Genomic DNA, 27,855 nt, shown 5'->3' on the forward strand with positions numbered 1-27,855 from the left:
AGCGGCCGCGGCGGTGGCGGTTCGGCAGCTCAGCGCCTCCTTTTCCTCGGGCGGCTTCCCCGCACGCTTCCCAGGGCGCCCGGTCGCTCCCGGACACACGCGGCCGGCCCGGCTATGGCCCGCGCCCCGCGACGTGGCGGGCGGGCACGGGGGCGCCGGACGGCGCGGCCCGAGTGAGGCGGGGCCGCCCTCCGGCCCCCGGCCGGGGCCGTCCGGGATGGCCGTGCCGCCGCTCCGCCGGGCGCTGCTGCTGTGGCAGCTGCTGGCGGCGGGCGGCGCGGCGCTGGAGATCGGCCGCTTCGACCCGGAGCGCGGGCGCGGGCCGGCGCCGTGCCAGGCGGTGGAGATCCCCATGTGCCGCGGCATCGGCTACAACCTGACCCGTATGCCCAACCTGCTGGGCCACACGTCGCAGGGCGAGGCGGCCGCCGAGCTGGCCGAGTTCGCGCCGCTCGTGCAGTACGGCTGCCACAGCCACCTGCGCTTCTTCCTGTGCTCGCTCTACGCGCCCATGTGCACCGACCAGGTCTCGACGCCCATTCCCGCCTGCCGGCCCATGTGCGAGCAGGCGCGCCTGCGCTGCGCGCCCATCATGGAGCAGTTCAACTTCGGCTGGCCGGACTCGCTGGACTGCGCCCGGCTGCCCACGCGCAACGACCCGCACGCGCTCTGCATGGAGGCGCCTGAGAACGCCACGGCCGGCCCTGCCGAGCCCCATAAGGGCCTGGGCATGCTGCCCGTGGCGCCGCGGCCCGCGCGGCCCCCCGGCGACGCCGCCCTAGGCGCCGGCGGCGGCACCTGCGAGAACCCGGAAAAGTTCCAATACGTGGAGAAGAGCCGCTCGTGCGCACCGCGCTGCGGGCCCGGCGTCGAGGTGTTCTGGTCGCGGCGCGACAAGGACTTCGCCCTCGTCTGGATGGCTGTGTGGTCGGCGCTGTGCTTCTTCTCCACCGCCTTCACCGTGCTCACCTTCCTGCTGGAACCTCACCGCTTCCAGTACCCGGAGCGCCCCATCATCTTCCTCTCCATGTGCTACAACGTCTACTCGCTGGCCTTCCTCATCCGGGCCGTGGCTGGGGCCCAGAGCGTGGCCTGCGACCAGGAGGCGGGTGCGCTCTACGTGATCCAGGAGGGCCTGGAGAACACGGGCTGCACCCTCGTCTTCCTGCTGCTCTACTACTTCGGCATGGCCAGCTCGCTATGGTGGGTGGTACTGACCCTCACCTGGTTCCTGGCAGCCGGCAAGAAATGGGGTCACGAGGCCATCGAGGCCCACGGCAGCTACTTCCACATGGCGGCCTGGGGCCTGCCGGCTCTCAAGACCATCGTTATCCTGACGCTGCGTAAGGTGGCAGGGGATGAGCTGACCGGGCTCTGTTACGTGGCCAGCATGGATGCAGGGGCCCTCACTGGCTTTGTGCTGGTGCCCCTCTCCTGCTACCTGGTGCTGGGCACTAGCTTCCTTCTGACCGGCTTTGTGGCCCTCTTCCACATCCGCAAGATCATGAAGACAGGGGGTACCAACACGGAGAAGCTGGAGAAGCTCATGGTCAAGATTGGGGTCTTCTCCATCCTCTACACTGTGCCTGCCACCTGCGTCATTGTGTGCTACGTCTATGAACGCCTCAACATGGACTTCTGGCGCCTGCGGGCCACAGAGCAACCCTGCTCGGCAGCCACCATGCCCGGTGGCCGGAGGGACTGCTCGCTGCAAGGGGGCTCAGTGCCCACCGTGGCTGTCTTTATGCTCAAGATCTTCATGTCGCTGGTGGTGGGCATCACCAGCGGCGTCTGGGTATGGAGCTCCAAGACTTTCCAGACCTGGCAGAGCCTGTGCCACCGCAAGATGGCAGCTGGCCGGGCCCGGGCGAAGGCCTGCCGGACCCCTGGGGGCTATGGCCGTGGCACCCACTGCCACTATAAGGCCCCCACCGTGGTCTTGCACATGACTAAGACGGATCCTTCTCTGGAGAACCCCACACACCTCTAGGGACACAGGCCTGCGTGGGGCGGCTGTCGCGCCCTCCTAGCCCCCCTTCGGAGGAGACAGCTGACTAGCAGCTGCCCAGCTGTCAAGGTCAGGCAAGTGAGTGCGAGGGGCCGAGGACCAGGGCGGGGAGACTCTCCTTCAACCCTCACTTGTCAGAACCCAGTGAGGCTCACTCCCCTGTTGCCTAGAGCAAAGGGGTGGGCCTGGCTGGGTCCCCACAGGGCCCTGGGGGGGGCATGTGGAGAGGAGGAGGAGTAGAAGGGGGTGTGGTCCAGCAGAGTTTATTTAATGATGTAATTTATTGTTGAGTTTCTCTGGAAGCTGTGACGAATAAACCCCCGTGTGGCACCGCTGTCTTCTCTGGACTGGAGAGGGGGAAGGTAGGAGGGTGAGGGCCCTGCAGGAGTCTCCCTTGTGAGGAGAGCTGGGGGTGGGCTCTGGGCTCATCCCCAGACCCTGTTTTCTGGCTCTCCATCAATCAGGAGGACATCCTGCCGTGAAACAACTGTTTTGCAGGAGTCCCAGATTCTGTGGGTGTGTGTTTTCTCCTCTTTGCTCCTTTTGGCAACCTGCTTGCCTGTCTGAGCCCTGGGTTCCTGCTTCCCAAAGTGAGACTGGGATGCCTGTTGGGATACTCAGGGAATCCCCTGGGACAACACTCTCCCCTCTGGCCCCAGGGAGTCTAGCCTGTTTGGGGGCTGTAAGACTCTGCTTTCCTCATTTGTATTAAAAAAAAAAAAGAGGGCATCAGCCTGTCTCAAAGTTTCCCTCGGAGGCTCAGGATCTGTTCCCACTGTCTTTCTGGACCATTCTGCTGTCCCCTCCCTTCGAAGATCACTGTTGTAGCCACTTCCCTCCTTGGAGCCCTAGTCAAGGCACCCCACCCCCCTCATCCCTTTGGGTGGAGATGGTTCTGGGCTGCTAGATGGGCATCTTGGTAGCAGACACAGGCATAGAGACAGCCCTTGAGGATAGGTGGGGATTGAGTCCCCAGCTCCTAAAGGACCGTGGAAAGATTTGAGGTGCTGGGCACAGCAGTGAGAAGGACAGATGCTGGGGCGTGTGCATGGCTCCCCTGAGGCAGCTCCCACATTCGTGTACCGGCACAGGAAAAGGTACCGTGCTGATCTGTGTGCCGGGGAGAGGCCCTGGGGCTGCCATGACCTGTGCCACTTGTGTGTGTGGCCGTCCTAGAGACCCTGTCAGCGTGGAGTCAGACCTCAGGGTCCTATCCTAGCCTCTGCTTTGGCCACTGTGACTCCAGCCAGCTGAAGGTCTTGGTTCCTGTCCCTGGGTGCACGACATGTTCAGTGTCACTGTCAGGAGGCCCCAGGGTCCGGTCCCAATGCCAGCCCAAGGGAGGCTCAAGGTCAACTGCTTCATATCACAGTAGAGTTGAGCCCCCAAACTCAGCATCTCTCTGGTCAGAGCCCTTTACGCTGCACCAACCACCAGTCTCACAGGAACAAGAACGAAGCCAAATGGAAATCAAACAGGTCGTGTCAGCTCCCTCAAGAGGTGAGAGGAAAAGGGCTGTCCCTCACAAGGAACAATACTGACCCCTTAAGGGAATTCTGCAACCCTCACATCTTTGCTTCTTGCAGGTGGAATGTGTACCCGCCCCCCCAATCTAAATCCTTCCCTTCTCATAGAGCACAGCTAAGTCCTCGTGCCTTCTTTGACCAGTGAAGCCAAGTGACCCTAACATGTTGCAACTCTCCCGGGGAGAGTCCGAGAAACGGAATGAGCTTACTGAAGGTGACAGGGGCCCAAGTTGGGGCGGGGCCGGGGGGGGGGGGTGGCGGGCAGTGGCTGCACAGAGCTTGGCTTATAGGCCAGAATTACGTGGAGCTGAGCTGAAGCCGCTGAGGGCCTGCACTAGGGCAGGAGCAGCTGGAGCCAAAGGAGAGGATTCTGGAAACAGGGGAGGAGAAAGGCAAGTGACATGTACGGGCCAAGGGTGGAAGGGAGGGTGGGCATCAGGAGTGGCACCAGTTCACCCAATTCCTTGCCAGTCAGTGGACGGGGGTGGGGGGCACTTGGCTATGTCCCGCTCAGCAGAAACAAGACTGGCTTCCAGGACAACTGGGTTGGGGGGGAGGGGGGCAGTGCAATCAGGACAGGCCCCAAGGGGGCTCTGCTTTGAGGCTGAGATGGTTCACTTGGGCCAGGACCTGGGAGGGAAGGAGGGAGGGAGGGAGGGCGGGCCTTGCCAGTTAAGGCTTCTCAGTGCTGGACGACACTATGGAAAAGTCCCAGACCCTGGAGGAAAAGGAAGAAGGAAACATTATTAAAGACTTTTTACAGAAGTCCTCCATCTGATCCACCTCTCCCCATTTTACAGACAAGGGAAGTGTCTGAAGGGCTTGGCTGGTTCAAGATCACACAGCCAGGGAGACTGTGGCCTCCAGTGCTTCTGTGACTTTACCACACCATGGAGTCCATCTGGGCATAGCGTGAGAATGGACACGGTGGGTGTTATAACCTAGGGCGGTTTTGTCCAGAGCAACCTGTCCCACAGGTGGGACCTCCCCTCACCCCCAAAGAGATTCCAGAACCCGAAAGAAATGCCTCTGAAGCCAACACCTGCTGGCCTGTGCATCTTGTGCGCCCCACCCCCGCCCCTTCCTTCAGGGGCCTGGTAGCCCAGCACAGGACCCCTTAGAGCAGCACATCTGTGCGTGTGTCCATGCCTGTGTCCGTGCCGGCTGAGCCTGAGCTTGTTCTTAAAGGAACTTCTGAGCCCTGACCTCAGTCGTATCAGTTCCAGGAAAACAATTCAAAGTTCACCAGTATCAGCAGGGGTGATCTTAATTGAGAAGTGGTCCTGGGGGGCCAGTAGCTGCCCTCACTCTCTGCTCAGTCCCACCCTGAAGGAGGAAGCTCCAGGACAATCCTGGTGTGAAAAGGTCTGGGGGTCCTGCGCAGGGGGAATAATGGAAGAGCAACCTTCTCCTCTTACCTGGTTTAAGTATCTCGCTTGGTACCCTGCTGGGGAGACCCTGGCTCTCAGGCAAGTGGGAGACCTGGTTCCCTAGTGGAAGTGGCACCACCCTTGAGGCTTTGGAATCCAGTCACCAGCTCACTGCCACCCCTGACTGTGCCCCCTCCCCAGGGACAGGGTTTGAGGAGAAAGAACAGTAGGCAGGACGAGGGAGAGGTCTCTGATGATTGCCAGAGTAATGGTTCAGAACCCTTGCCCTCAGGGAAAAAGTTCTCATCTCCAGTTGCAGTAGTCAACCCAAATTCGATGTCTCCTAATTTGGGTCACACCCTGATAGGGAGGAATGGGCTGGGATGGTTGAATAGAACCAGGATACAGACCCTAGGTGAGGTGACAGAGGCACTGTCCTAGTGTAGCCTAAGAAACCCACCCCAGCAACAGGACTTCACAGGTGTGGGTGGGCTGGGAGCCCTAAGTCAACTGTGACTATAGAGAAGATGCTTGCAGGTTGCACAACTCCCTTCTCCAGGGTGTGAGGGCTGGTCAAATTCAATTTGACCTTGGGGCAAACCACTTCCTCCCCTGCAGGACTGAAAATCTCCAAGTGCTTGGCACAGGCCTGGCGCAAAGCCCAGGCTCACCAAGGCCACAGAGGGAGGGAGTGGCAGAACCTGCACCCAGGGCTTAGGTTTCTCCTCAAATTTCTTCCTATTTTACCGTATGCCGGCCCTGGTGCAGCTGGTCAGGAACTGGCGGTTTCACTTCTCAGTGAATGGGATCATGCAGTGGCCATACAAAATCCTGGAACGCCACAGGCAGGCTGCCAGCCAGCAGTGGCCTCCTGGACTCAACCAGTCTGACTTTACAAAAACTCCCAGCATAAAATATAAATGAAGGCACAAATAAAACAAGATTGGCTATGTAGAAAAATTGCTGAAGCTGAGTAGGTGGGAATTTGTTACATTTCCACTTTTTCTGTGTATGTTTGAAATTTTCCTTGAAAAGTTTTAAAATGCCAAGAGTTTCCCCAAAATTAAGTCCTGAAGGTCTACACAAATTCCCATAGCAAAGCCTTAAAAAATACTTTCTCCTAGTTCTTATAAGTTTCAAATGGAATTGGGGGGTGGGGTTAGGGGTGGGGGTCGGGAACGACACCTGGAGAGGCTTGAAGGTCACAGCTTTAATTACCCAGGGCACCAGAACTCTCTCCTGGAAGCAAAGAAATGCAGTAGATGGATCTGACCTGTGGTTAAAAAAACTAAGTCAGAGGTCCTCTCCTGAAGCACAGGTTCCAGGAGTCCACAGGAAAATGGCGCATGGGACTGCACTATCAGCTATAACCTCCAAGAGCACAAAGAAAAATTCACCAGAATTATTTCTTCTTTATAAACACAAGTACATAATGTTTATTTGAAATTCCAATTTATTACAAGTTTACCCTTTAATGGGGCCCTTCCTCCTTAAAGACAATTTAGAAAACAACAAAACTCAGGTGTCACTGAAGTGGGAACACGGAATTCTCACTGTTAACAAGAACAGACTGGCTCTAGGGTAAGAGGCAGGGAAGGTGTTGGCGGCTGGGATTGTGAAACTGTAACTTCAGCGCTAACTCCAAGCCTGGGGGAGCCAGGATGGTAAACCTATCCAGCAGCCCCTGGAGCAAACCCCAAGGCGGCCAGGGAACAGGGACCACACCTTGAAGTTTCACTTCAAGAGGCTTTATTCTCGGGTTCTGTGAGCTGCAATCCCCTTGGTGGACTTCTTTTCCCTTAATTTAAATAGGTACAGAACAGCTTAGGTGCTCACATTTTTCCAAATTCAAAGCTGATAGAAAAGAAAAGTAAACCCTGTTTTGCATTTTTATCAAAACCTGCCATAAAAGGGAAAGAAGACTACAAAGTTTTGCCTAAACATAACTACTAGTGCTAGACTCACTGTGGGAAGGGGCCGCTGAGCCCCCCAGCCAGCCCCCCACCCCGGCACTGAGCACTGAGAGATTCAGGTTCTCCGGGAGTTCGAGTCGGAGGCCAGAACAGCACTGCAGGGGCACTGCACACACAGGCAGCGGGAGGAGCCACCAGGCAGGCAGAGGGACCGTCCGTGACCAGGTCCCCACTGCCGGCCCTGATAAGCCCCTACCCAGCTTCCCTAAAGAAGAGACGCTGGGCCGAGGGAGGAGACTGGGCAAAGTAAAGAAGCACGTTATCATATAAAGTGTACTGTACATGTGCCAAAGCAAGATGACAGAAATATTTTTACAAGATGTTCTTTATACAATATCACTGCTGAAACAAGCAACTCTTAATAACTAGAAAAGTCAATTAAAAAAAATTAAACATTTAAATTCTTCCTGCTTTTCTTCTGCTCCCCTAAGAGCTTGTCTGGTATGTGGGTGGGCTGGGCTCCAACACCCCTCTGGCCAGACCCATCAAAGTAAAGGTTATATGCATGGTTACAAGCAGGGCTCCAGTCTCTGAGTGAAGTGCCTTGGTTTTTTTTTTTTGTTTTTGAGGGGGTGAGGTGGGGCAGGAGCAGGGAGAGCTGTCACAAAGAAAGGGAGGGGTACTCGGGAATGGCTGCAGGACATGTCCCTTTACTCTGCCAAGATCAACTCAACAGACCACAACTGTTTCATGATGCTGGTGAACATAGAATTGTGTGTGGCACTCACCGATACCATCACCTGAGAGGGAAGGAGGGAGAGACAGAGCACGGGCTTAAAGAACCAAGACTGGGTATAAATATAGATGAAAAAAAATCGACACTACCTCCCCAGTTGGCCTGATTATTACCCTTCATCCTTCTATGTAATACAGTAATCCCTCCCCTGGAGACCAGAGGGCTTGGCACTGTTGTGGTGGCCAAAGTGGGAGGGACCTTAGGAAAGAAGAAAGAAAAGGAACTGGGTTCAGGAGAAAAGCCATACCGTGGACTCCTCCTGGAAACTTTCAGGAAGGGGGGTTAAGGCCATCTATCCCCCACAGTATTTCTGGGCGAAGACCACCAACCCAATACTAGGCTCTCCAAAGTGCTCTGCTTGATTAAGGCCCATGGAGAGTTTTGGAGACACGGCACAAGCTCGGATGACAGGCATTCCTGGGCTCCCCGTGACCTCCTCCCTTGCACATTCTTCTCCAGCTTCCTCTCTCGTCTCCCTACCCCCCACCCCGCTCTCTCCCTTGATTCCCCCAACCTCAGCTCCCTTACCAGAGCCCTGCCTCTCTACTTCTTCTGTCTTCGTCCCCTGGACTGTCCGGCAGGCTCTGGCTCACTGTCCCCTTCATCTTCAGCAAGCCGGTCGGGAAACTTCTTGCGTTTCCTACGGACATATGGGTGGCCAGGAAGGTGTTTATGCAACAGAGCCACCAGACACTGTTCTGTCTTCACCATGCAGTTTAGCACATGGCTGCCTCGGCAGTTGTAAAGCTCAGCGTTGGTAAACACTTGCTTCATGTCAGTAAGAAACTCCTGCACAGAGCGGTAGCTCCCACAGGAACATTTGTTCTGCATCGTCTGGAAGTCCATGGGGTGGGTGATCACATCATAGTAGTCCTCAGCCTCATCCCTGGTCACGGGCTCCCTGTGGAGAAGAACCAAATGGAGAGATTAACGCAGCCGTGAATCCAATGGACAGAAACCTGGTTATCAAACCACCAGCCCCAGAACGCCCACCCTGCTGAGGCCAGCCCAGTGGCAGGCAGAGCAGGTGTGTTCACTTGTTCTCAGAGCAGGCTCTGCCAGTCTGGAAGCTCGTGTCCCCGCTGCTGAGATACGTCATGGGGTTCAGCTGCAAGGTTGGCCCTACTCCCCTGTGCCTGAGGCCACAGAGCTCACCTGAAGGGCCAGCTGAAGCGGTACTTCACGATCTTGTAGAGGATCTCTTCACACTTCTGCAATTCCAGGCTTTGCCTCCGGGAGCTCCGCTTGGTCTGAAGTACCTGGCGCCAAAGAAAGAAGACATATTATTACAGGTCTGAGAGAAGAAGAGTGGACAGAGCAGAAAAGGCATATATCTGCTTAAAATAGAGAAGAAAAAGTTCAACCATCTTATTGGAGCAGAGACAGTCAAAATCATCTGACTTCCACCCAGGGAGTGCTCTCAGCCGGGGGGCATCAGCCCACCTGCCTCCTCCCTGGTGGACAGTGAGCAAAGCAGTGGAGGACACGCAGCAGTTGCTGTATTACAGGAGTCTCGCTAGGGGCCAGCTAGAGAGGGCCACTGTCACCAGGATGCTAGCCCTCTGAGAGCAGATGGACCCGGGGTTATGGTCACACCGTGGATGAGTTTAAGCAACTGCAGAAGGCCAGGAGGGTTACAGGGACGACCCACAGCCAATTTTGTGGGGGTGGAGTATCTGAGGGAAGAAAAGCAAGAGGTACCATCCCTTTCCTGGCTCTCCCCTGCAGGCCTGCAGCAGCTAAGCGGCTAAACAGAAAGGTGCAGGCCTCCCTTCCAGGCGGCAGGAACGGGCCATGACTCAGCAATAGGAGCACAGAGGTGAAAGGTTTGGGGCCAGGCACGTGGGAGGCACCCACAATGCCCTCTGAGCACCCTAATGACCTGCTTTATGCCCCCAGCCCACCTCCAACTCCAATTTAATCTCCCAAAACAAGCATGTTTTCAAGAGGCACAGTGGTTAAGAATCCACCTGCCAATGCAGGGGACACGGGTTCGATCCCTGGTCCAGGAAGATCCCACGTGCCACGGAGCACCTAAGCCCATGCGCCACAACTATTGAGCTTGCACTGTAGAGCCCACAAGCCACAACTGCTGAGCCTGCGTGTCACAACTACTGAAGCCCACGTGCCAAGAGCCCATGCTCTGCAACAAGAGAAGCCACCACAATGAGAAGCCTGTGCACCACAATGAAGAGGAGCCCCGGCTCGCCACAACTAGAGAAGGCCCATGCACAGCAACAAAGACCCAAGGCAGCCAAAAAAACTAAATTAATAATCAATTAATTAAAATAAAAAAAATTCAAGTGAAACCTAAGGCAAAACCACTAAAATTACATTGGTTGAGGAGCAGAAGGGAGGGTAACGTCCCTCCCATGACAACTGTCGGCAAAAGACCCAAGAGTGAGTGAGGCTCCAACATTGCTGACATTCCCACAACAGAGACCCAGCCCCTCTGAGCCACGAGAGACACATGGATGCTATTTTAAAATCCTTAACAAGTCGTGGGCTGCCTGTTAACTAGAGGAGATGTTTGCAGGCTACAGCAGGGGATGCCGGACATAGCTGCTCCCGGAGGGCTGCTGCCTCGTTTGCCTGCAGGGCCGTCCATCTGCCTCATCAGGCTCCAAAGTTAGGGAGGAGGGTGCAGAGGGGAGGCTCCCACCTGTTGCCTAATGAATTCCTAATACTGGAGTAGGGGGTATGAAACAGAAATGCTAGAGGGAAGATGATAAATGACTTTACCAGCTCATCAACTTCGGCCTCGTCCACAGGTGCTGCCTTCGGCCGAGACCTCCTGGTAGGATGCGGCTTCTTACCTGGTCGTCGGCCTGGCCTTGCCCCAGAGGGGATGATACCCTGCTTGCCCCGCACAGTCTTTCGAGGTCTCACTGAAATAAAAAAGATGCATTCAGAGCAGAAGTGAGGATGAAGGGAGCAGGCCCATGGAAGGGCGATACTCTGGACGAGCAGAGCAACGGCTCCCTTTGGTCAGGAGGTGCTCCTGCTGTCCGTCTCCCGCCGACCTCACAGGACACTTTAAGGGCAGCAGTAGCAGATGAAGAACGGATACCTTTCGTCAACTGCCAAAGACCTTTTTGAGAGTGTCTTCAGAAGGCCAATTCCTTTAGTACACCTACCCTCTGTCCCCACCCTGTTCAGTTACTCTCAGGAAGGAGGGCCCGGAAGGAGTGAACTGTAAACTAACTCAGAAGAAAAGGCCATTTGCTGATGGGTCTGCCTGGAATTCCTTCAGCCCGAGCTCAGCCTGAGAATGCATGTATTTACATGTGAGATGGAATTTGATTGTGGAACAGATCCTGTTTCATAATTCCCAGAGTCATCCTATACTCACCACCACAATCTTTCCAGAGAAAAGCTGATACTTATGTGAAGTCTTCCTCATTGAATCCAATTTAAGGTTAGCCCAGTCCTGCTTTCTTTGATTTCTAAAAACCACGGACAGTAGACCAGGCCACTTCCACAAAAGCCCTGCTTGGAATCCCCCAAGAGGGAATAAAAACTACAAAGGTCACCCAAGACTGCCTGTTTCTCAGTTTTACAACAGGCGCTCAATGTCAGACACACCAAAATTTCTCAATACATCCTCAGGAAGCAACGCTCCATAGAGATTAGCTCAAGGCCGCTCCACTAAGCAAATTTTCCCCCAGAAAATGGGGAGGGGCATTTGGACACAGACAGGGGTATACAGAGGCAATGATACAGAGAATCAACAAACAATGTTTTATATTCTACCTGAGACCATGATGACCCCTCATTGACTATTTTAGGTTCTCTAAGTTGTAAGACTAGGCAAGGAAGAGAGAGTAAGAAGCTGATGCCAAGGATGAAATCCAGCATGCAGGGAATAGCCCCTGGCCCAGGGTCTTGAGTTGCGCTAGGGAACCACATCTTTGCTGGCCTAAAAGGCTTCCTGGATTCTTCTGATAGTCAAGGCCCTAGAAACCTGGAGAAGGAACAATTCTCCTTAGAAAGAGAGCAATAAGTTGAAAGTAGAAAGCAACCATTACTTGGAAAATAAACAAAATCAGTACATCATTTATATTTAGAATCTGTTCCCAGAGGACCATGCATCCAAATCACAGCTCTCCGGCAGCACTCTGTGGTCTCTAATGTAGGGTTAATGAACTACTTGTCTCCTTACCTGGATACCTGAAAAATCATGCCTTGTGAACAAACAAAAGGACCCCTAGAGGAATGAGAGAAATGTGCGTCCCAAATTAAAACCCTGCAGGACAGGGGAAGGCGCTAGCAGGGGTGCAAGCTCCAAGCCCTCAGGTTTTGGCAGTACCAGTACAGCAAGGACCAGGCGTGCCAAACATCGTCTCTCTCCTTACACCAAGTACCATGGTCTAGAGAGCTATGATCCTGGGAACTGTACCTGTCTTCAAAAGCTCATCAAAATCTTGTATTAATCTACAAAAAAGGGTATATTTTGCAAAAAGGGAGCCTGTTAAAAGGCTAGACTGGGGGCTTCCTAGGTGGCGCAGTGGTTAAGAATCCGCCTGTCAATGCAGAGGTCACGGGTTCGATCCCAGCTCCAGGAAGATCCCACATGCCGCGGAGCAACTAAGCCCGTGTGCCCAAAAAAAAAAAAAAAGGCTAGACTGTAGGACTTCAGGTTTAACAATTTAAAATGACATGACTCTCAAAGCCTCATGAAAAATGAACATGAGAGACTAAGTCGGGACTTCCCTGGCGGTCCGGCGGTTAAGAATCCGCCTTGCAACGCAGGGGAGGCGGGTTCGATCCCTGGTCAGGGAACTAAGATTCCACATGCCGCGGGGCAACTAAGTCCACATGCTGCAACTACTGAGCCTGCATGCCACAACTAGAGAGAAGCCCACACTGCAATGAAGATCCTGCATCCCTAACTAAGACCTGATGCAGCCAAAGTAATTAATTAATTAAAATACTAAAAAAAGAGAGAGAGAGACTGAGTCAACAAGGTGAGCATAAATGATGAGGCCTTTCTCCTCTGCTGACATCTAGAGAGAAAGAGATCTGAACTTTCCTAATAGCTATGCCTAAACCATGGGAAAAAGTCTTCTCTTTTCAACTAGCAAATCTATAGCCCTGCACACTATAGGGAAGAGGAAAATCACTGTAACCGGAGAAAAAAATAACTTGCCTAAAAGCAACACTGCACCAGAGGCCAAAAGAACTGCAAGAGACAGCAATGGGTCTAGACCCTCATTACCCCCTCCTCACACCGAGGGGCTCAGAACCAGCAGACCTGTCATAAACATATTTGGGGCCTTGAATTCCACAAAATCTTGGACCAAGTGGATCTGCCATAGTTTGATGTTCTGAGACCAAGGCACCCAATCTCCTACTATGAAGATAGTTAACTGGCATCTTGAAAACCCATTTAAAACATGGCAGCAGAGTCGCCCCTCTGCCACGACTTGTGGAGAAAGGAAGATGGCATGAGGCCTTCTTAGGTATCTACTGCCAACCCAGTCTTTCCAAGTCAGCTTAGAAGACTGTGAGGTTAACTATGAAAGCAAACAATACTTACATCGCAAACCAGCCACCTCATAGTCCTCCTCCTCTTCGTCCTCCTCTTCTTCTTCCTCTTCATCGCTCTCATCATCTTCGCTGTCCTCAGAGGCAGACTCTTCAGTATAATTTCTGTCGGGGGAGAAACACTTGTAGAGAACACGGGTCTAGGCCAAAGTGGCCCTAAGAAAGGTAAAGACCCACATAAATCGCGGCAACTTTTCCCTCTTCACAGACCAGACAGATTTCATGATAAGAGGAGGGAACCTGAATCTAGGCCAGGACACAGTAAGCAGAATGAAAACCTAAGCTTTAACAGCATGTCTCCTCTACCGGGTCCCAAACGCTTTGGCTAGGACACCAATGGCAACAAAACACCAAGGCAAAATGCAACCCCACCCCTCAACCCACAAAACTCCATTCCTTTTGTCTCACAAAAACAGCCAGATAATGTAACATTTCAGGTATTAAAAGCTGTCCCCAATGCTGGGGTAGACTGAAAGGATAAACAGCCCAGACAGGTGTTACTCCACCTTGATGGCCCCCTTCCAGGAGCTGAAACAGCTTGCAGATGACCACAACATCAAAGCACTGGTAATCCCAGCTCATAACAGCTGGTCCAAAGCTTCACCATCTCAGAGCAGCAGCCTCGTGTCTCTGAGTGTAGCTGGAATGGAGTGAGAAGTAACCCAGTAATGCTGCTGGGCAGGGTGAGGATCCAACCGCTCTGCCCTTTCAAAGAGACACCAAGCCCGAGTGCCTACAAGCTGCTCTTCTACAACCTCGAATTTCAACGTGGAAAACGATGTTAACTGTGGCAAATAGTAGGTGTCTCCTCTTTACAAGGCCCTGTGTGTGGCCTTCCTGGGATGAGGGTGAAGAACCATCTCACAGGAAGACACCCGTGGATAAAACTAACCAAGGAGGCAAAATGCATCAAAATACAACTTCAGACACCGAAAGCTGAGCTGGAACACAGGCGGGCCAGGGGCAGTTTAGCCAGATGGGAGTTCTAGGGACAGGGAGGAAAGCATAAGAGGGAAGGATGCACAATGAACAGTCTGTAACAAGCACACAAATATGGAAACAAGAGCTCATAAAAACAGAAGCTAGGACTGTATAATAAGAGTCTCAAAAGTCAGGCTAGGGAGTTTGAGCTTTATTCTAGAGGCAACAGAAAGATGGATGTTTCTGAATAGGACAGTGACATAAGCAGATCTTTGTCTTGCGTAAACCGTTCTGGTATCACCTCAAAAGCTGAATGGATAAGAGGGAGGAAGAAATGAGGTAGAGTTGAGAAGCCACTGAAGGAGCCCAGAGGGCCAAACAACAGCAGGGACCAAGGGGGATGGCCAAACAACAGCAGGGACCAAGGGGAATGGACAGCAGGATGATGACTCATAAGACATCTAGACACTGAGGTGATAACACCTGGCAAGTAAATGAATATGGAGATGGGGGAGGGGAAGATGTCCAAGTTGATACCAAAATTCTAATCATGCTAAGGAAGGAAAAGAGTAGGTACAGGTGAGGAAGGTAATGAGTTTCAAGGTTTTCAGCAGTGAGTGGCTGCAGAAGTCATCACCAACTAAGAAGTGCGCAAAGTGGAAACAAAAGACAGAGGATATGTTATTTGAGAAGAAGGTATGACCAAGAAGATATAAAACTAGAAATGCCGACATTAAGCTAAAATTAAATCAGAGCCCTTTGAGCCCCCACTGTAATACCTTAAATGACGGGGCTCTGCACACAAGAGATAAACTTAAAGCTCCTCAGTATCATTCAGTCTGAATAACTGAAGCTCAAGTATAACAGCTATTCATTAATTTGTTTTTAAAAGAAGAAATTCTCACCTGCCACGGGAGTTGCGCCTGGCAGTAGCAGGCTGGCAGGCTGGGCACTGCCACTCACCATCTGGTACTTCATAGAGGGCCGGCCTCAGACAGAACAGGTGGAAGGCTTTATTACACTCGTCACACAAGATCAGCTTGTCATCCTCACCTGCAAGAAGATAAACTTGTATAGCACTGTCGGGAGCACAGCAGCAGTCAGTGAGTTGTAAGGAAGAGCTGTTCAGCCTCCATTAACCCAATGGGAGAACAACCATTCTAGTACACTGCTATCCTATTTTAAAAATGCAGTCATCTTCTGAAAAGAAATGTAGCCTTAACTAGACTATAGGTAATTTAGGATTCAGGTCTTCTAACATATCCCCAGATCTACTCAGGGCTGGAAGACGACCGATAACATTTACTAGGAGGCAGCAAAAAATCAAGCACAAACAGGATATTTCAGCTGCCCTTCTCCCACTAAGAAATGAATCCCCCATGAAGTGTTACATTTTCTGCCCTCCTTCCTCCTCCCCGACCACACAAATGCTTCCTAATTCTTATCTGATATGGTTCTCCTAAACCATTCAGTTTCCCTACATTTGAAAATACACCAAACCAACTTAAATGATCATTTCCCTCTCCAACCTTCATTCTACATCAGTTTTTAGAGCAACTGAATGACTTTACATAGACCTTTCCATTCTTGGAAAGTAAATCCTAACCTAAGTCACAAAACAGCTTTATCCACTAAAGAAGTCAGTCGCTGGGGGTTTTTTAGCCATTTAGTTCCTTTTATACATAATGGGGCTCTAAAAGTTCTCAGCATTAAACAGTCCCAAATGCTTTGCTCTGTAGGATTTCATGCCAGAAGGTCCAAACCCGACTGTTCTTCACAATGTTCAAATACTGCCCTCTACTGGTAGCACCCATCTTACATCATGGATAACTAATAAAATTCAGAGATAATAAAAGAGATTTAAAATTTTAGGTTAAACTAATTTGTTCCCTATAGAAAAGTTCAGGATTGACAAGATAAACTGCTCCCATCCTCAAAACTGAGGCACAAAGGACCTGCTTTGATCTGCCAGCATGTGACTTCAAAGACTAGCATTTTATGGGCTTTCAGGAGAAGGTAAAATCTGTCCCACCACATTTAAGAGTGGTGCACACAAAATTCTTTAGGGGGTAAAAGATCTTGGAAATGGAAGTCCTAGTGCCCAATACACTCAGATAAGCAACCCTGATTTAAATATACCTTTCTTTCGACAAACTTTGCATCTAGCATTTTCTGCTGACATATCCCATTTGATACAGGCATCAAGCATCCCAAGTAGAACATGCATTCTGGAAAAAGTCTGAGCTTCACGGATTGCTGTCTTCCACTTTTCCAGAGCAGATGCGACCTAAACAGAGAGCAAACCAGGCCAGCATTACTACAATGACTTCAAAGGCATGAAATGTGGATTTTTCACATAATACTGACAGTATACACTGAAGAGGACTAGGACTAGGTAAAGCTATTAGAAAAGCCTGCGTAAGCTCACCTCCTAGAGCTCCTCCAATCTGACCCATTTATCTTATAGAAGAAACCAAGGATCCAAAGGGTGGAAAAAAGTTGGTCACACAAAGAATTCAAGGGGAGAAATGACTAGAGAGAGGTCTCTTCTGGTGAAATCCACTTAAAGATTCAGTACGATTTAAAAGCAGTACATTATTTACACTTGTACTGTGTAAATAATGCTAGAATGCAACGTCATGTAGCTAACAAAACTCTGGTCAACACGATTATCAGTTTCTGCACTAATATGTACCACAATCCCAGATTACAGGGCCTAGAAATAGTAGAATAGTATCTGTAAAGCATTCTACAATCCTTAAAAGTATTAAGTACTGATAAGAAATATTCTCTTGACTTTACACCAACTTCTAACTTAGGTGAAAACTGTGAAGCCCCAGGGTTGGGCCGGATTTCATTCCGGGCAGTCACTCAGCATAACACACAGCTGCCCACTCTCATCATCAGAAAATGCAAATTAATTCAGAATCAGCAAGGCAAAAGAGTTAAGATGGAGAAAAACATAATCAGGAATTTTCAACCCTCTCTCTAAAAAATACACATTTTGAGGAGGAACAAAACTGCCATTTTAGGATAATTCATGTATTTGTGTTGCTGTTTCATTAATTAAAAGGTGACTTTTGGGGGCGGATGTTTTCAAAGCACTAAAAAAGCCTTACATGATTAGGTGAGCATCCACGTAAACAAATGCCACTCACTATAGGGTCATCATTCTCAGACAGTCAGAAAATACAACAGAGCTGGACATGGAAAAGCTCAGGCAGTCCACCCAAAGCTGAGAGATGAGGCTATCTCACTCTCATCTACCTTGTGGAGGTCATACTGCTTAACTCAGTCATGGCTGAACTAGAGTTAGCAATGCCGGCTACTTTTACAACCTGGCTAGCTCTAGCTAACTGACAACACCACTGCTGGGTGTCACTGCCCTGTCCTAGGCAAAAAGCCTATTTTAAGTAATAGTCTTCCTCCTATAAGAAAAGCCTGTTATCCTGGAAATCCATAGGCTTTAAAACAGAGCTGCCACGGGACAAAGACAGTTGAGCTACTTCTGAAGCTGTAGCATGAGAGTTGAGGGAGGGGAACAAAGGCTATCCTTTCTCTTTCCTACAGAAACAGAGAACCACTGAAAGCCTTGTGTGTATAAATTTATGAATAACAAGCATAAGTAAGATACACACATCAAAAAGATCTATTTAAGAGGCTGCTAAAGTTCTGATGGAAACTGACTCATTCCTTACTCCAACCTGCAGTGCGGATATTTCAGCATCTGCCTTTGCAATACGATTTCCTTCCTTCCCTTTTCAGAGTTCCTCAGTAGCACGTAAGATCTACAATCACAGCTGCCTCACTGGGCTTCTCCCCTAATGTAATGGAGAGCTGACGTATGGTACCATAGATTCTCTTACTGTAAAAACCCAAATCTCTTCATTCGATGGAATATAAACTTAAGAATTTTTGGTTCAGTTACTAAAAGAGTGTTATTGAGAACAGCCAGGGAATGGCTAAAATGGGCTTTGCCGTCCTCTAGTGGACAGTCAGATGCACATAAGTATTAAAAAAAAAAATCATCACTATACAGTATTACTTTTTACTTATTTCCTATAAATTATAAAATATGAGCACCAGCGCATGTGGCCTCATTAAAACAAGCAACCAAAAACACTGGAAGAGATCATGAGAATAAGCTTATTTAACCTCATTTTAAAAACAGATTTATTGAGATATAATTTATATACTATTAATAATAAGCTCCTCATGTAAAGCATAGTCAATGGCTTTTCATATATTCGCACAGTTGTACAACTATCAATCTTCATTTTTAGAACATCTTCATCACCCAAGAAAGAGACTTGTCACTCCCCATTCCCTACCATCATGTACAATTCCCTACCCTAACCCCCCACTTCACCAGCCCTAGGCAACCACAACCTTCTGCTTTACAGATTTACCCATTCTGACACTTCAAATAACACGTGGGCTTTTGTGACTGGCTTCTTTTACTGTGCATGTTTTCTAGCTTCATCCACATCCTAGCACGTAACAGTACTTCATTCCACTCTAACTGCTGAGTAATACCTCCATCTGGTTTATCCGTTCATCAGTTGGCAGACATTTGGATTGTTTCCACTTTTTGACTGTTCTGAATAACACTGCTATGAACGTTTGTGCACATTTGTGTAATGTTCATTTATTATTTTTTGTGAACAGAAAGTTTGCCCAAGGTCTCATGGCAGTTTAGGGCCATGTATCCTGATCCCCAATCCAATGCTCCTGGCTTTATACATTAGCATCCTGTTTTTTATCCACTGAGGTATCCATCTAGATCAGCCTCATCTCCAAAGAGCCAGTCATCTTGAGGGCAAAAACAACAGGCACTCAAGATTTTAAAGAACATCTTAGTCTCCTCCCATTGTACAAAATTCCAATCAGTCCAGAATATTAAAACAAAAAACAAAAAAAAACCACCCACAGTATCCAAGACTTTTTAAAAACAAAAACAACGGCAAGATAAAGTTTCGATATACAACATGGTGGCATCAAGTAAATATTTTGCAGTACTGCTGGGAAGCAGTAGACACTAGACACTATTCTGATGAGAAGTCAAATTCTTTAGCATATTTAAATAAAGTTGGGCTCTAGTCAGAAGTGGCAGAAGTGCATATAACAAAATCAAGGGGAAGCCAGCTTATGGTTAGTCACCATCAATCACTTTACCTAACAGTAAAAAGGCAATATCATACCTTGGCAAGAATATAATGAGGCTTCAGACCATATTCTTCCATAAAAGCACATTTAAAATGGAAAAACAGATTATCAGGTTGTCAGGACAAATGCATCCAAAGTAAACAGAGAGGCTAACAGAACCCAGGATTTGGCCAAATTATACAACATCTTCCCATTTAATGCAAGAAAATAAAATAAACATTAAATATTTGAAATAATTGACTATTACAAAAAGGGATTTGAGAGATAATCTACTTTTACAAATAAGGAAACTGATTTGTAAAGAGATTAGAGACTGATATTAGCTCATGCAGCAACCTGGTGCCAGGTGAAAAAACCCTGGCCCCGGGCTAAGTGGAAACCTTCAAAGCAAAGGACAGTGGAAAATTTCAGAGCTGTGGCAAGGTTGACCTTCGGTGGGGAACTGCAGGGCATAATGTCATTTTAATGGAGAACATTGTTGAACTACTTAGTAGGCAACCTAATTGATTTTCCAAGAAACTCTTCCATGTTTTCCATTTGTGTACTATGTGTCTGGGCCTCAAGGTTAAATCTGCAAAGTGCTCATATTTTCCTCCCCAGTCAAGCTAAGAATCGTTTCATATGACAAACTAAAGAGATTACTTCACTATGGGGTTGAATACTAACAAAGAACTTAATGAGAACTCTACATCTACTAGTTCCCAATGAGAAGAAAATGCTATGAGTAAAGAAATGGCAAGGAAAGATGACATGAAGGATACTATTCTGAATACAGCTGGGTTAAAAACAAAACCCATGTAGCATTCAGCAAGGCTGAAAATCATGCCTAATGAGAAGAGATATAGCAAAGGAGACAAACTATCTAATAGTTCGTCTAGAAGGTTACCTGGATGCTATATTCCAGTAAGATAATGACACGTGTGTGAAATCTCTGAGTCTATGCCATGAATTAATAGTTAAACGTTTATTTAATTGAATCTTAGTTCTCTGCTCACCTCTCACCCACAATGCTCCTTCTTGTATCACGTATCACTCTTGGCCTCGGGGAGAAAATCAGGGGGAACATGACTACTACGTACAACTACCCGAGGAGCTTTAGAGTAAACATTCTGTGTAGACTGAGGGCAAAACAAGGACCGGCTGCCAATGATGAGAAGGCAATTTCAGCTCAATCTAACAAACATTATGCCCGCCCCATGACCTAATTAATTTCTACTTGCTCTTCAAAAATCCAGCTGATAGGTTCTCTTCTCTGCGAAGTTCTAAGTTGCCCTTGGTATCCCTCACAGGTGAGCCAGTAGTGCTCTTTCTCACCATACATGTCACACTACTCTAACCATCTCTCACATGCAAGAGTTCCTTGAGAGCAAAGACTTCTGGCTTCTACTTATCACCAAAACCCCCAGACTTTGTACAATGACTGGCATAGGCAAGCCTTTACCAGATGTTCGTGAAAAAAAGGAAAGGAGGGAGGGAGAGAGGGAGGGAAGTCAAAAATAAGAGAAAGTATTCCACTAGATAATGGCTGAGAGCTCTCCCTTAACGTAATGTTTTCAAATTCTTTTCTTCACAAGTAATCTTAAGCAGAAATCTAATACACAAAACAGAAAAAAATGGAGCTGCTAATTATCCTAAAAATGAAAAACCAGAGACAGCATAATATTCATCAATAAGGAATTAAGATGTTAAAACAAAACAAAACAAAACAAAACAACAACCAAAAAAACCCCAAATAATATCAGGTAGATTTGTATGGACCGACAGGGAGAGGGGACAGATGCCCAGGATATGTTGATGTGTGAAAAACTGCACAATATGATGCAGAGGGTTCCACTGTAAAAATCCAACAAAACTATCTTTGTATGTATATAGAAACACATCAGACTATTCAAGAGTGATATCCCTGAGGGGTATGAAACTAAGATGGGAATTGTTTCATATTTTATCTACCTCACATTTGATTTATTTACAATGAGCTCCTTTTAAAATTAAACCAGAAAACTGGATATACACATACAAAAAAAAAATGAAGTTGGACCCTTACCTTATACTATATACAAAAAATAACTCAAAATGGATCAAAGATCTAAATTAAATGCTAAAACTATAAAACTTGTAGAAGAAAATACAGGAGAAAGCTTCACAACACTGGATTTGACACCAAAGGCAGAGGCAACAAAAGGAAAAATAGATCATCAAAGTTTACATCAAAAGACACTATCAGCAGAATGAAAAAGCAGGGAATTCCTTGGTGGTCCAGTGGTTATGACTCCACACTTCCACTGTAGGGGGCAAGGGTTCCATCCCTGGTTGGGGAACTAAGATTCCCACATGCCACTCAGCATGGCCCAAAAAAAAAAAAAAAAGAAAAGTATGAAAAAGCTCACGAAATGGGAGAATATATTTGCAAATCATATATCTGATAAAGGATTACTATTCAGAACATATAAGGAACCTACACATCTCCCCACCCCACCCCTCAAAAAACAATTAAAAAATAGCCAAATGACTCAGACATTTCCCCCAAAAGATAAGGAGCCAATAAGTACATGAAAAGATGCTCAACATCACTAATCATTAGAGAATGTAAACCAAAACCACAAGGTGTTGGGCTTCCCTGATAGCGCAGTGGTTAAGAATCCGCCTGCCAAAGCAGGCGACACAGGTTCAATTCCCGGGCCAGGAAGATTCCACATGCCGCGGAGCAACTAAGCCTGCGCACCGCAACTACTGAGACCGTGTGCCACAGCTATTAAGCCCATGTACCACAGCTACTGAAGCCCACATGCCTAGAGCCCATGCTCCGCAACAGGAGAAGCCATCGCATTGAGAAGCCTGTGCACTGCAACAAAGAGTAGCCCCCGCTCACCGCAAGTAGAGAAAGCCCACTCGCAACAAAGACCCAATGCAGCCAATAAATAAATAAATAAATTTATTTAAAAAAAACCACACACACAAGGTGTCACTTCACATTCGCTCAAATGGCTACTATAAAAGAAACATGAATTACAAGTATTGGCAAGGATGTAGAGAAATTAAGACCCTTGTGCACTGCTGGTGGGAATGTAAAGTGGTGCAGCTGCTACGGAAAACACTATGGCAGTTCCTCAAAAAATTAAACAGAATTACTATGTGATGCAGCAATTCTACTCCTGGGTATATATCCAAAAGAATTTAAAGTAGGAACTAGAACAGATATTTGTATGCCCATGTTCACAGCAGCATTATTGGATGTGAGGGTAATCTGACTACGATGTCTGTCATCCCACTGATAACCAGAGTTGATCCAGTTGATCTGGCTGGCTAAAGTGGGTGTCCCCTTCCTCCCTCACCACTCCAAGTGCATCCCATCCATCTTCAAGCTTGGTCAAAGAGGACAACCTTCCCTGACAGAGGAGGACCATTCTTCAGTCAGGGTATACAAGTAGCTGTGTTTACCTGCTAGAACCTCCAAACAAGCTCTCATGACCTATAACAGCATTATTCACAACAGTCAAAATGTGGAAGTGACCCAAGTGTCCATCGATGGACAAATAAACAAGACGTGGCCTATACACACAATGGAATATTACTCAGTCTTGAAAAGGAAGGAAATTCTGGCACATGCTACAATGCAGATAACTTTAAAGAAGTTAAACAAATTAGTCTCAAAAGGACAAATATTGTATGATTTCACTTACGTGAGGTACCTAGAGTAGTCAAATTCATAGACACAGAAAGAAAATGATGGCTGCCAGGGATTGGGCAGGAGGGTGAAATGGGTAGTTTATTGTTTAATGGGCATAGTTTTCACTTGGGAAGATAAAAAAATTCTGGAGACAGATGGTGGTAATAGTTGCAGAACAACGTGAATGCACTTAATGACACAGAACCATACATGTAACAATGGCTAAGCTGTTCACTGTGTATATTTTACAATTTTTTAAAGATTTAAAAACCATCACCTTTAAAAAAAAAGAATTAGCTATGGTAAAGGGGGAGGGGAGACTGACACATTATCCAGCTCTACAGGAAAGGCTGTACTGCACGGACCAGTTTGAAAACTGCAACATCTGGAGAAACTGATAAAGATGCAATGCTGGCTCGGGGAACAGTGCTTACACAGCTAACAAGCACAGGGTCAGATCATTTTAAAATCAGATCACATACTTCTACATAGTAATAAAACTACATCTTCCTTAGCTAAATACCTTTGCTTCCTCTGCCATTTTTTTCTCTTCATCCACCTCTTCAATTTTTGCTGAATCTTCACTTTGGAGTTTTCTTCTCTTTTGCTTGGGAGCCATGAAGCCTTGGAGAAATTTCTTTATGACACTGGCTTGAAGGGCAATCACACACTCACCAAAATCCTTCAGTTTCTCTAGTGAGATCACCTACAGAAAATGATTTAAAAACCAGACTGAGTGAAAAGCCAAGAGGAAGATGAAAGCAGACAATCACCTATTAAATTCAAATCAACCTAGACCCAAATTGGTCACGTAACATTAATTTAACTGAGTCCCTCAGTTCAATGGATGGCTTATGCATCTGAAAGGAGCCAACTACTTGGAGTTCTCTGACGAAGGCATCCATGGGATGCTGAAACTTGCTGTACTTAAGAACGTTACTGAACTCTTTCACTCAGTGACTGAGTGACTACTACAAATGGCAGTGCAAATGGCAGTCTCAAGGCAAAGAAAAACTGAGAAGTAAAAATTTACCAACCTACCAGCTTACAAACTATAAGCCAGGTAATATATTTTTATACATATCTGATCTAAGTTTCACATTTATTTTATGGATGAGGAAGCAGAAGCTAAATCGTGCTCTGACCCAAATCATGCTCTTAAAGACTGAAACTACCTTCTCAGTCACACAACACATGCCAATTAAAAAAATACAATTTTATAACTACAAAGAGAAACAAAGAATGATAATAATCCAATGTTAGCAAGCTGTGGGCCTGGGTTTGGCACAAAGTAGGCAATTGATAAGTATTTGCTAAATAAACAAAAAAGTAATTGCAATATTTGAAACTGGCAAAACTCTTTTGGTTTTGAATAATTCCTGAAAAAAGTCTTTAAGAACAATAAAGATGTTTAAATCTTTTTCCCAGGGAATGTATCAAGAATTCATAACCAGACTAATGAAAAAAAGGTACATATATAAGATGCATATATAATTTGCTGATTCTAACAGCAAAGAAACAGAAATATAAAAGTCTGACAGTAAAAGATTTACCATATCAACTCCAAGTGTTATGTACTCCAAAGTGATATAAAGACTAAAAAGTATTTATAAATGAGGGAAAATTGCACAGGGGGGTGGGGGAACGTTCAAGTGCTCATAAAAATCACATAACTATTAACACGTTGCTATAATGCAAATGAACAATATGAAAAGACTCAAATATTAACGTTTGGAGTTACAGGGACTTTATTACTGAAAATTAACCAAAAAAATTTCTTACAGTAATAACTCATGGACAGTGTTCTCCAATCTTTTCTCCAGCTTTGATACCTAAAATCTAATGTGGGACATGGGGTCTCTCGAACTGTTTCACCTATAACACTTGAGGGTCCTTCTGAGCAGTAAGTAACAAGACTTTAAATGCACCTTCACTGAAATGTACCTGTTAACAGCATGAGTGTTGCCCAACACATGTGTAACTCTACCAAGCTGATCAAGTGCAGACAATGAACAAAAAAGCAGGATCCACAAATGTTTCATAGCTTACAGCACAGACATCTCACGGGAATAGATAGGTTAAATGATGTTACATGACTAAGATTCCAGGCCTAGTTTTCATTCAACTTAATAGAAAAGCTCTTTTTGAACAAAGGTTCTGAACCAACTATTAGATTTTTCTGGATACCAGCAGAAGATGACAAAGGATAAATAACATATGTACATAGAGAATTTAGGGTTCCACATGTGTCTTTCAAGACAAACGCAAATATATGATTTCCACAGTTATCTAGGGAAGTCAAGAGCAATTATTAGGGAACAATTCCAAACTGAGTTTCCATGAGTAACAGATTCCAAAGGGTGTTTTCCTTATATTCTTACCCGGGCTTCAAATTCTGATGTTTCTTCCACATAACCAAGTCCTCCCTTTTGTAACCTTGTTGCAACTTCAATGAGATCACTCCGAAGGAAGTTTAAAAGCTCCTGGTTGCCATCACAGGATTTTAGACCCAAATTTGGCTTCCGGGCCAGATGAATAGAATGAATAATGTCCTGGTACCTAGAAAAGTTGGGGCAAAGGGGAGGAGGAATAAAGGAACTTTAAAAAATGGTCTACAAATTTCAATTACTTGAAATGACATGTTTTATTTCTAGAAGACTTATTTAGATCCTTTTCATCTCTCGTTTTTTTAAGTCTCATGTTTCTTGCACAAAATTTCAAATTTCTTATTCTTTTTTTTCGGCTGCAGCTGCGTTGGGTCTTTGTTGCTGTGTGCGGGCTTTCTCTAGCTGTGGTGATTGGGAGCTACTCTTCCTTGCAGTGCGCAGGCTTCTCATTGCAGTGGCTTCTCTTGTTGTGGAGCACGGGCTCCAGGCACGAGGGCTTCAGCAGTTGCAGCACCCAGGCCCTAGAGCACAGGCTCAACAGTTGTGGTGCAGTTGCTCCGTGACACGTGGGATCTTCCCAGATCAGGGATCAAACCCGTGTCCCCTGCGTTGGCAGGTGGATTCTCAACCACTGCGCCACCAGGGAAGTCGCTCTCTTCTTCTTTTTAAAAACGTATATTTTATTCTATTTATGGTAATTCCAGTATCTGAAGTGTGTTTCTTTACCTAGCTCTCATTCATGGTAACTGGTTTGTGTGGGTTTGTTCGTTTTCTCTTTCTTTTTTTCTCTTTCTTCTTTCTTTTCTTTTTCTCTCTCTCTCTCTCCCTCCCTCCCTCTCTTTCTTTCTTCTTTCTCTCTCTTTCTTTTTCTCTTTTACCATGAGTTTCTTGGAATTTCACCTGTGGAAATTCTTTGAGGCCTGGTGTGAAGTTAAGCTCCTCCAGAGAGAGTGTGCATTTGCTTATGTTAGTTGCCAGAAATTGCTACCAATCCAAGACAACTTTAAATTGTCTGCCTGGAATTCTTCACAACACAGAAGAAACATAAATTTGAGCTGAAAACCTATGTAAGGACCTTCAAAGTTCACATTCACACTAAAGATTAACCCTTTGAGGTCACAGTAATAAAGACTCTAATAAGATTCTCTCCCCTGGATGGGCCATAAGCTTCACTGTTGGCTTCTTACACCAAAAACTAATGTTCAAGGTCATCGAAGCTGAATATTAAGTTCTTTTCATTCTTAATAATAAGAAGTTTTAATATGATTTTCCTCTGAAAATAACGTCATTGTGTCCCACTGGTTTTCTTATAAAGGATTCTGCTTTCATTGCCTTCTATATACCACATAATTTCTCTTTTATTTTCTTCTTTGATCTAAGTGTTATCAAGACAGCACGATTCTGAATACAATTTTAATTCATTTACACATTAAGCAGTGGACTAAAACCAATGATGTACCCATTATCACTCTCAAAAGTCTGGCAAAATTGCAGAGTATGTACTGAACGGTATTTTCCTTCTCTCTTCAATTAAACCTAAATTCAAGCATGAAAGCATGCAGTCAGATATTAAAACCTATCTCAGCTTTGACAGAAACAATTGCTAGAACAGGAGAGACACGAGAAAATCTAGATGGCACTGATATTAATTAATTAATTTTGTAGGCAGTTTTTTGGTGTGGATTTTTGGAGATATATACTCACCATTTTAAGGCCTATACTTCCAGTGGTTTTCATGTTTTAGAACCATCAAAACTACCTAATTCCAGAACATTTTCATCATTCCATACAGAAATCCAGTACCGGTTAGCAGTCACTCTCAGTTGTCCTCATCCCTCATCTCCTGGCAACCACTAATCTATTTTCTGACTATACATTTGCCTATTGTGGAGTCTCATATAAATGAAACCACACAAGTGGACTTTTATGTCTGGCTTCTTGGACTCAGCATAATGTTCATCCACATTGCAGCATTTTTCAGGACTTTGTTCCTTTTTATGGCTGAATTTATGGATATAACACATTTTGTTTATCCACTCATCAGTTGATGAAATTTAGTTTGTTTTCATTTTTTTGGCCATTTTGGATACTGACAGAATACTTTTGAATACCAACTGATGTGGAACTGCATTTACAAGGCTGCCTAACCTCAGTCAGGCTCTTAGTCTGGTGTGTGGCATGTTAGTCAATGAATAATCCCGCTACCCTGTATATACATGGTTTAAATGCATACTTTTCCAAATAATCATGAGGTGTCAAGAAAATACCAAACAAGAATATAAGCGGGTTACAGATTTTTTAAATTTTCATGTATGCTTTTACAGATAAACCACCACTACAAAAAAGCCCTAAGATATGTCTAATATCTAATGCTGAAGAGAAGATGTGAGGAGTGAGATGAAAACCTTACCTCTTCTCCAGTCTCTCTTTAAGCTGACTTTCTCTTATTCCCTGAGGGTGAAGGCAGTTTAGCAACTCATCCAATTCCTTCTGACTATCACATAAAAACCTGTAGGAGCAAAACAAACAAACAAACAAAACAAAAAACCCTATT

The 27,855-nt window shown here is 46.5% G+C and overlaps 2 protein-coding genes across 5 annotated transcripts in view; one reads left to right on the forward strand and one right to left on the reverse strand.

Moving 5' to 3' along the window:
• The first annotated feature begins 217 nt into the window (after positions 1-217).
• FZD9 (frizzled class receptor 9) lies at positions 218-2,203 on the forward strand. The gene has a single exon (XM_057750969.1). The coding sequence runs from the start codon at positions 218-220 to the stop codon at positions 1,988-1,990; it is 1,773 nt and encodes a 590-aa protein (XP_057606952.1). The 3' UTR covers positions 1,991-2,203.
• A 4,110-nt stretch (positions 2,204-6,313) lies between these two features.
• Positions 6,314-27,855, reverse strand: part of BAZ1B (bromodomain adjacent to zinc finger domain 1B) — a 70,581-nt gene continuing 49,039 nt past the window's right edge. For 2 of the 4 annotated variants that reach the window (XM_057748218.1, XM_057748219.1), the window contains exons 10-18: positions 27,712-27,810; positions 25,296-25,473; positions 23,438-23,620; positions 16,221-16,368; positions 14,987-15,134; positions 13,153-13,265; positions 10,356-10,501; positions 8,769-8,872; positions 6,323-8,514 (exon numbers count right to left, since the gene is read on the reverse strand). In XM_057748218.1, the coding sequence (XP_057604201.1) occupies positions 8,157-8,514; positions 8,769-8,872; positions 10,356-10,501; positions 13,153-13,265; positions 14,987-15,134; positions 16,221-16,368; positions 23,438-23,620; positions 25,296-25,473; positions 27,712-27,810 (1,477 nt within the window). In that variant the 3' untranslated portion in view covers positions 6,323-8,156. Of the gene's footprint in view, positions 8,515-8,768; positions 8,873-10,355; positions 10,502-13,152; positions 13,266-14,986; positions 15,135-16,220; positions 16,369-23,437; positions 23,621-25,295; positions 25,474-27,711; positions 27,811-27,855 lie in introns of all 4 variants that reach the window. The other 2 variants (XM_057748217.1, XM_057748216.1) reach the window with 2 other exon arrangements.

Source organism: Hippopotamus amphibius, chromosome 9 (genome assembly GCF_030028045.1).
Source record: "Hippopotamus amphibius kiboko isolate mHipAmp2 chromosome 9, mHipAmp2.hap2, whole genome shotgun sequence".
Classification (NCBI taxonomy): Eukaryota; Metazoa; Chordata; class Mammalia; order Artiodactyla; family Hippopotamidae; genus Hippopotamus; species Hippopotamus amphibius.

Bases quoted from the DNA above. Each gene is read 5' to 3' on its own strand.
- FZD9 (XM_057750969.1), top strand. From the start codon at position 218: ATGGCCGTGCCGCCGCTCCGCCGGGCGCTGCTGCTGTGGCAGCTGCTG.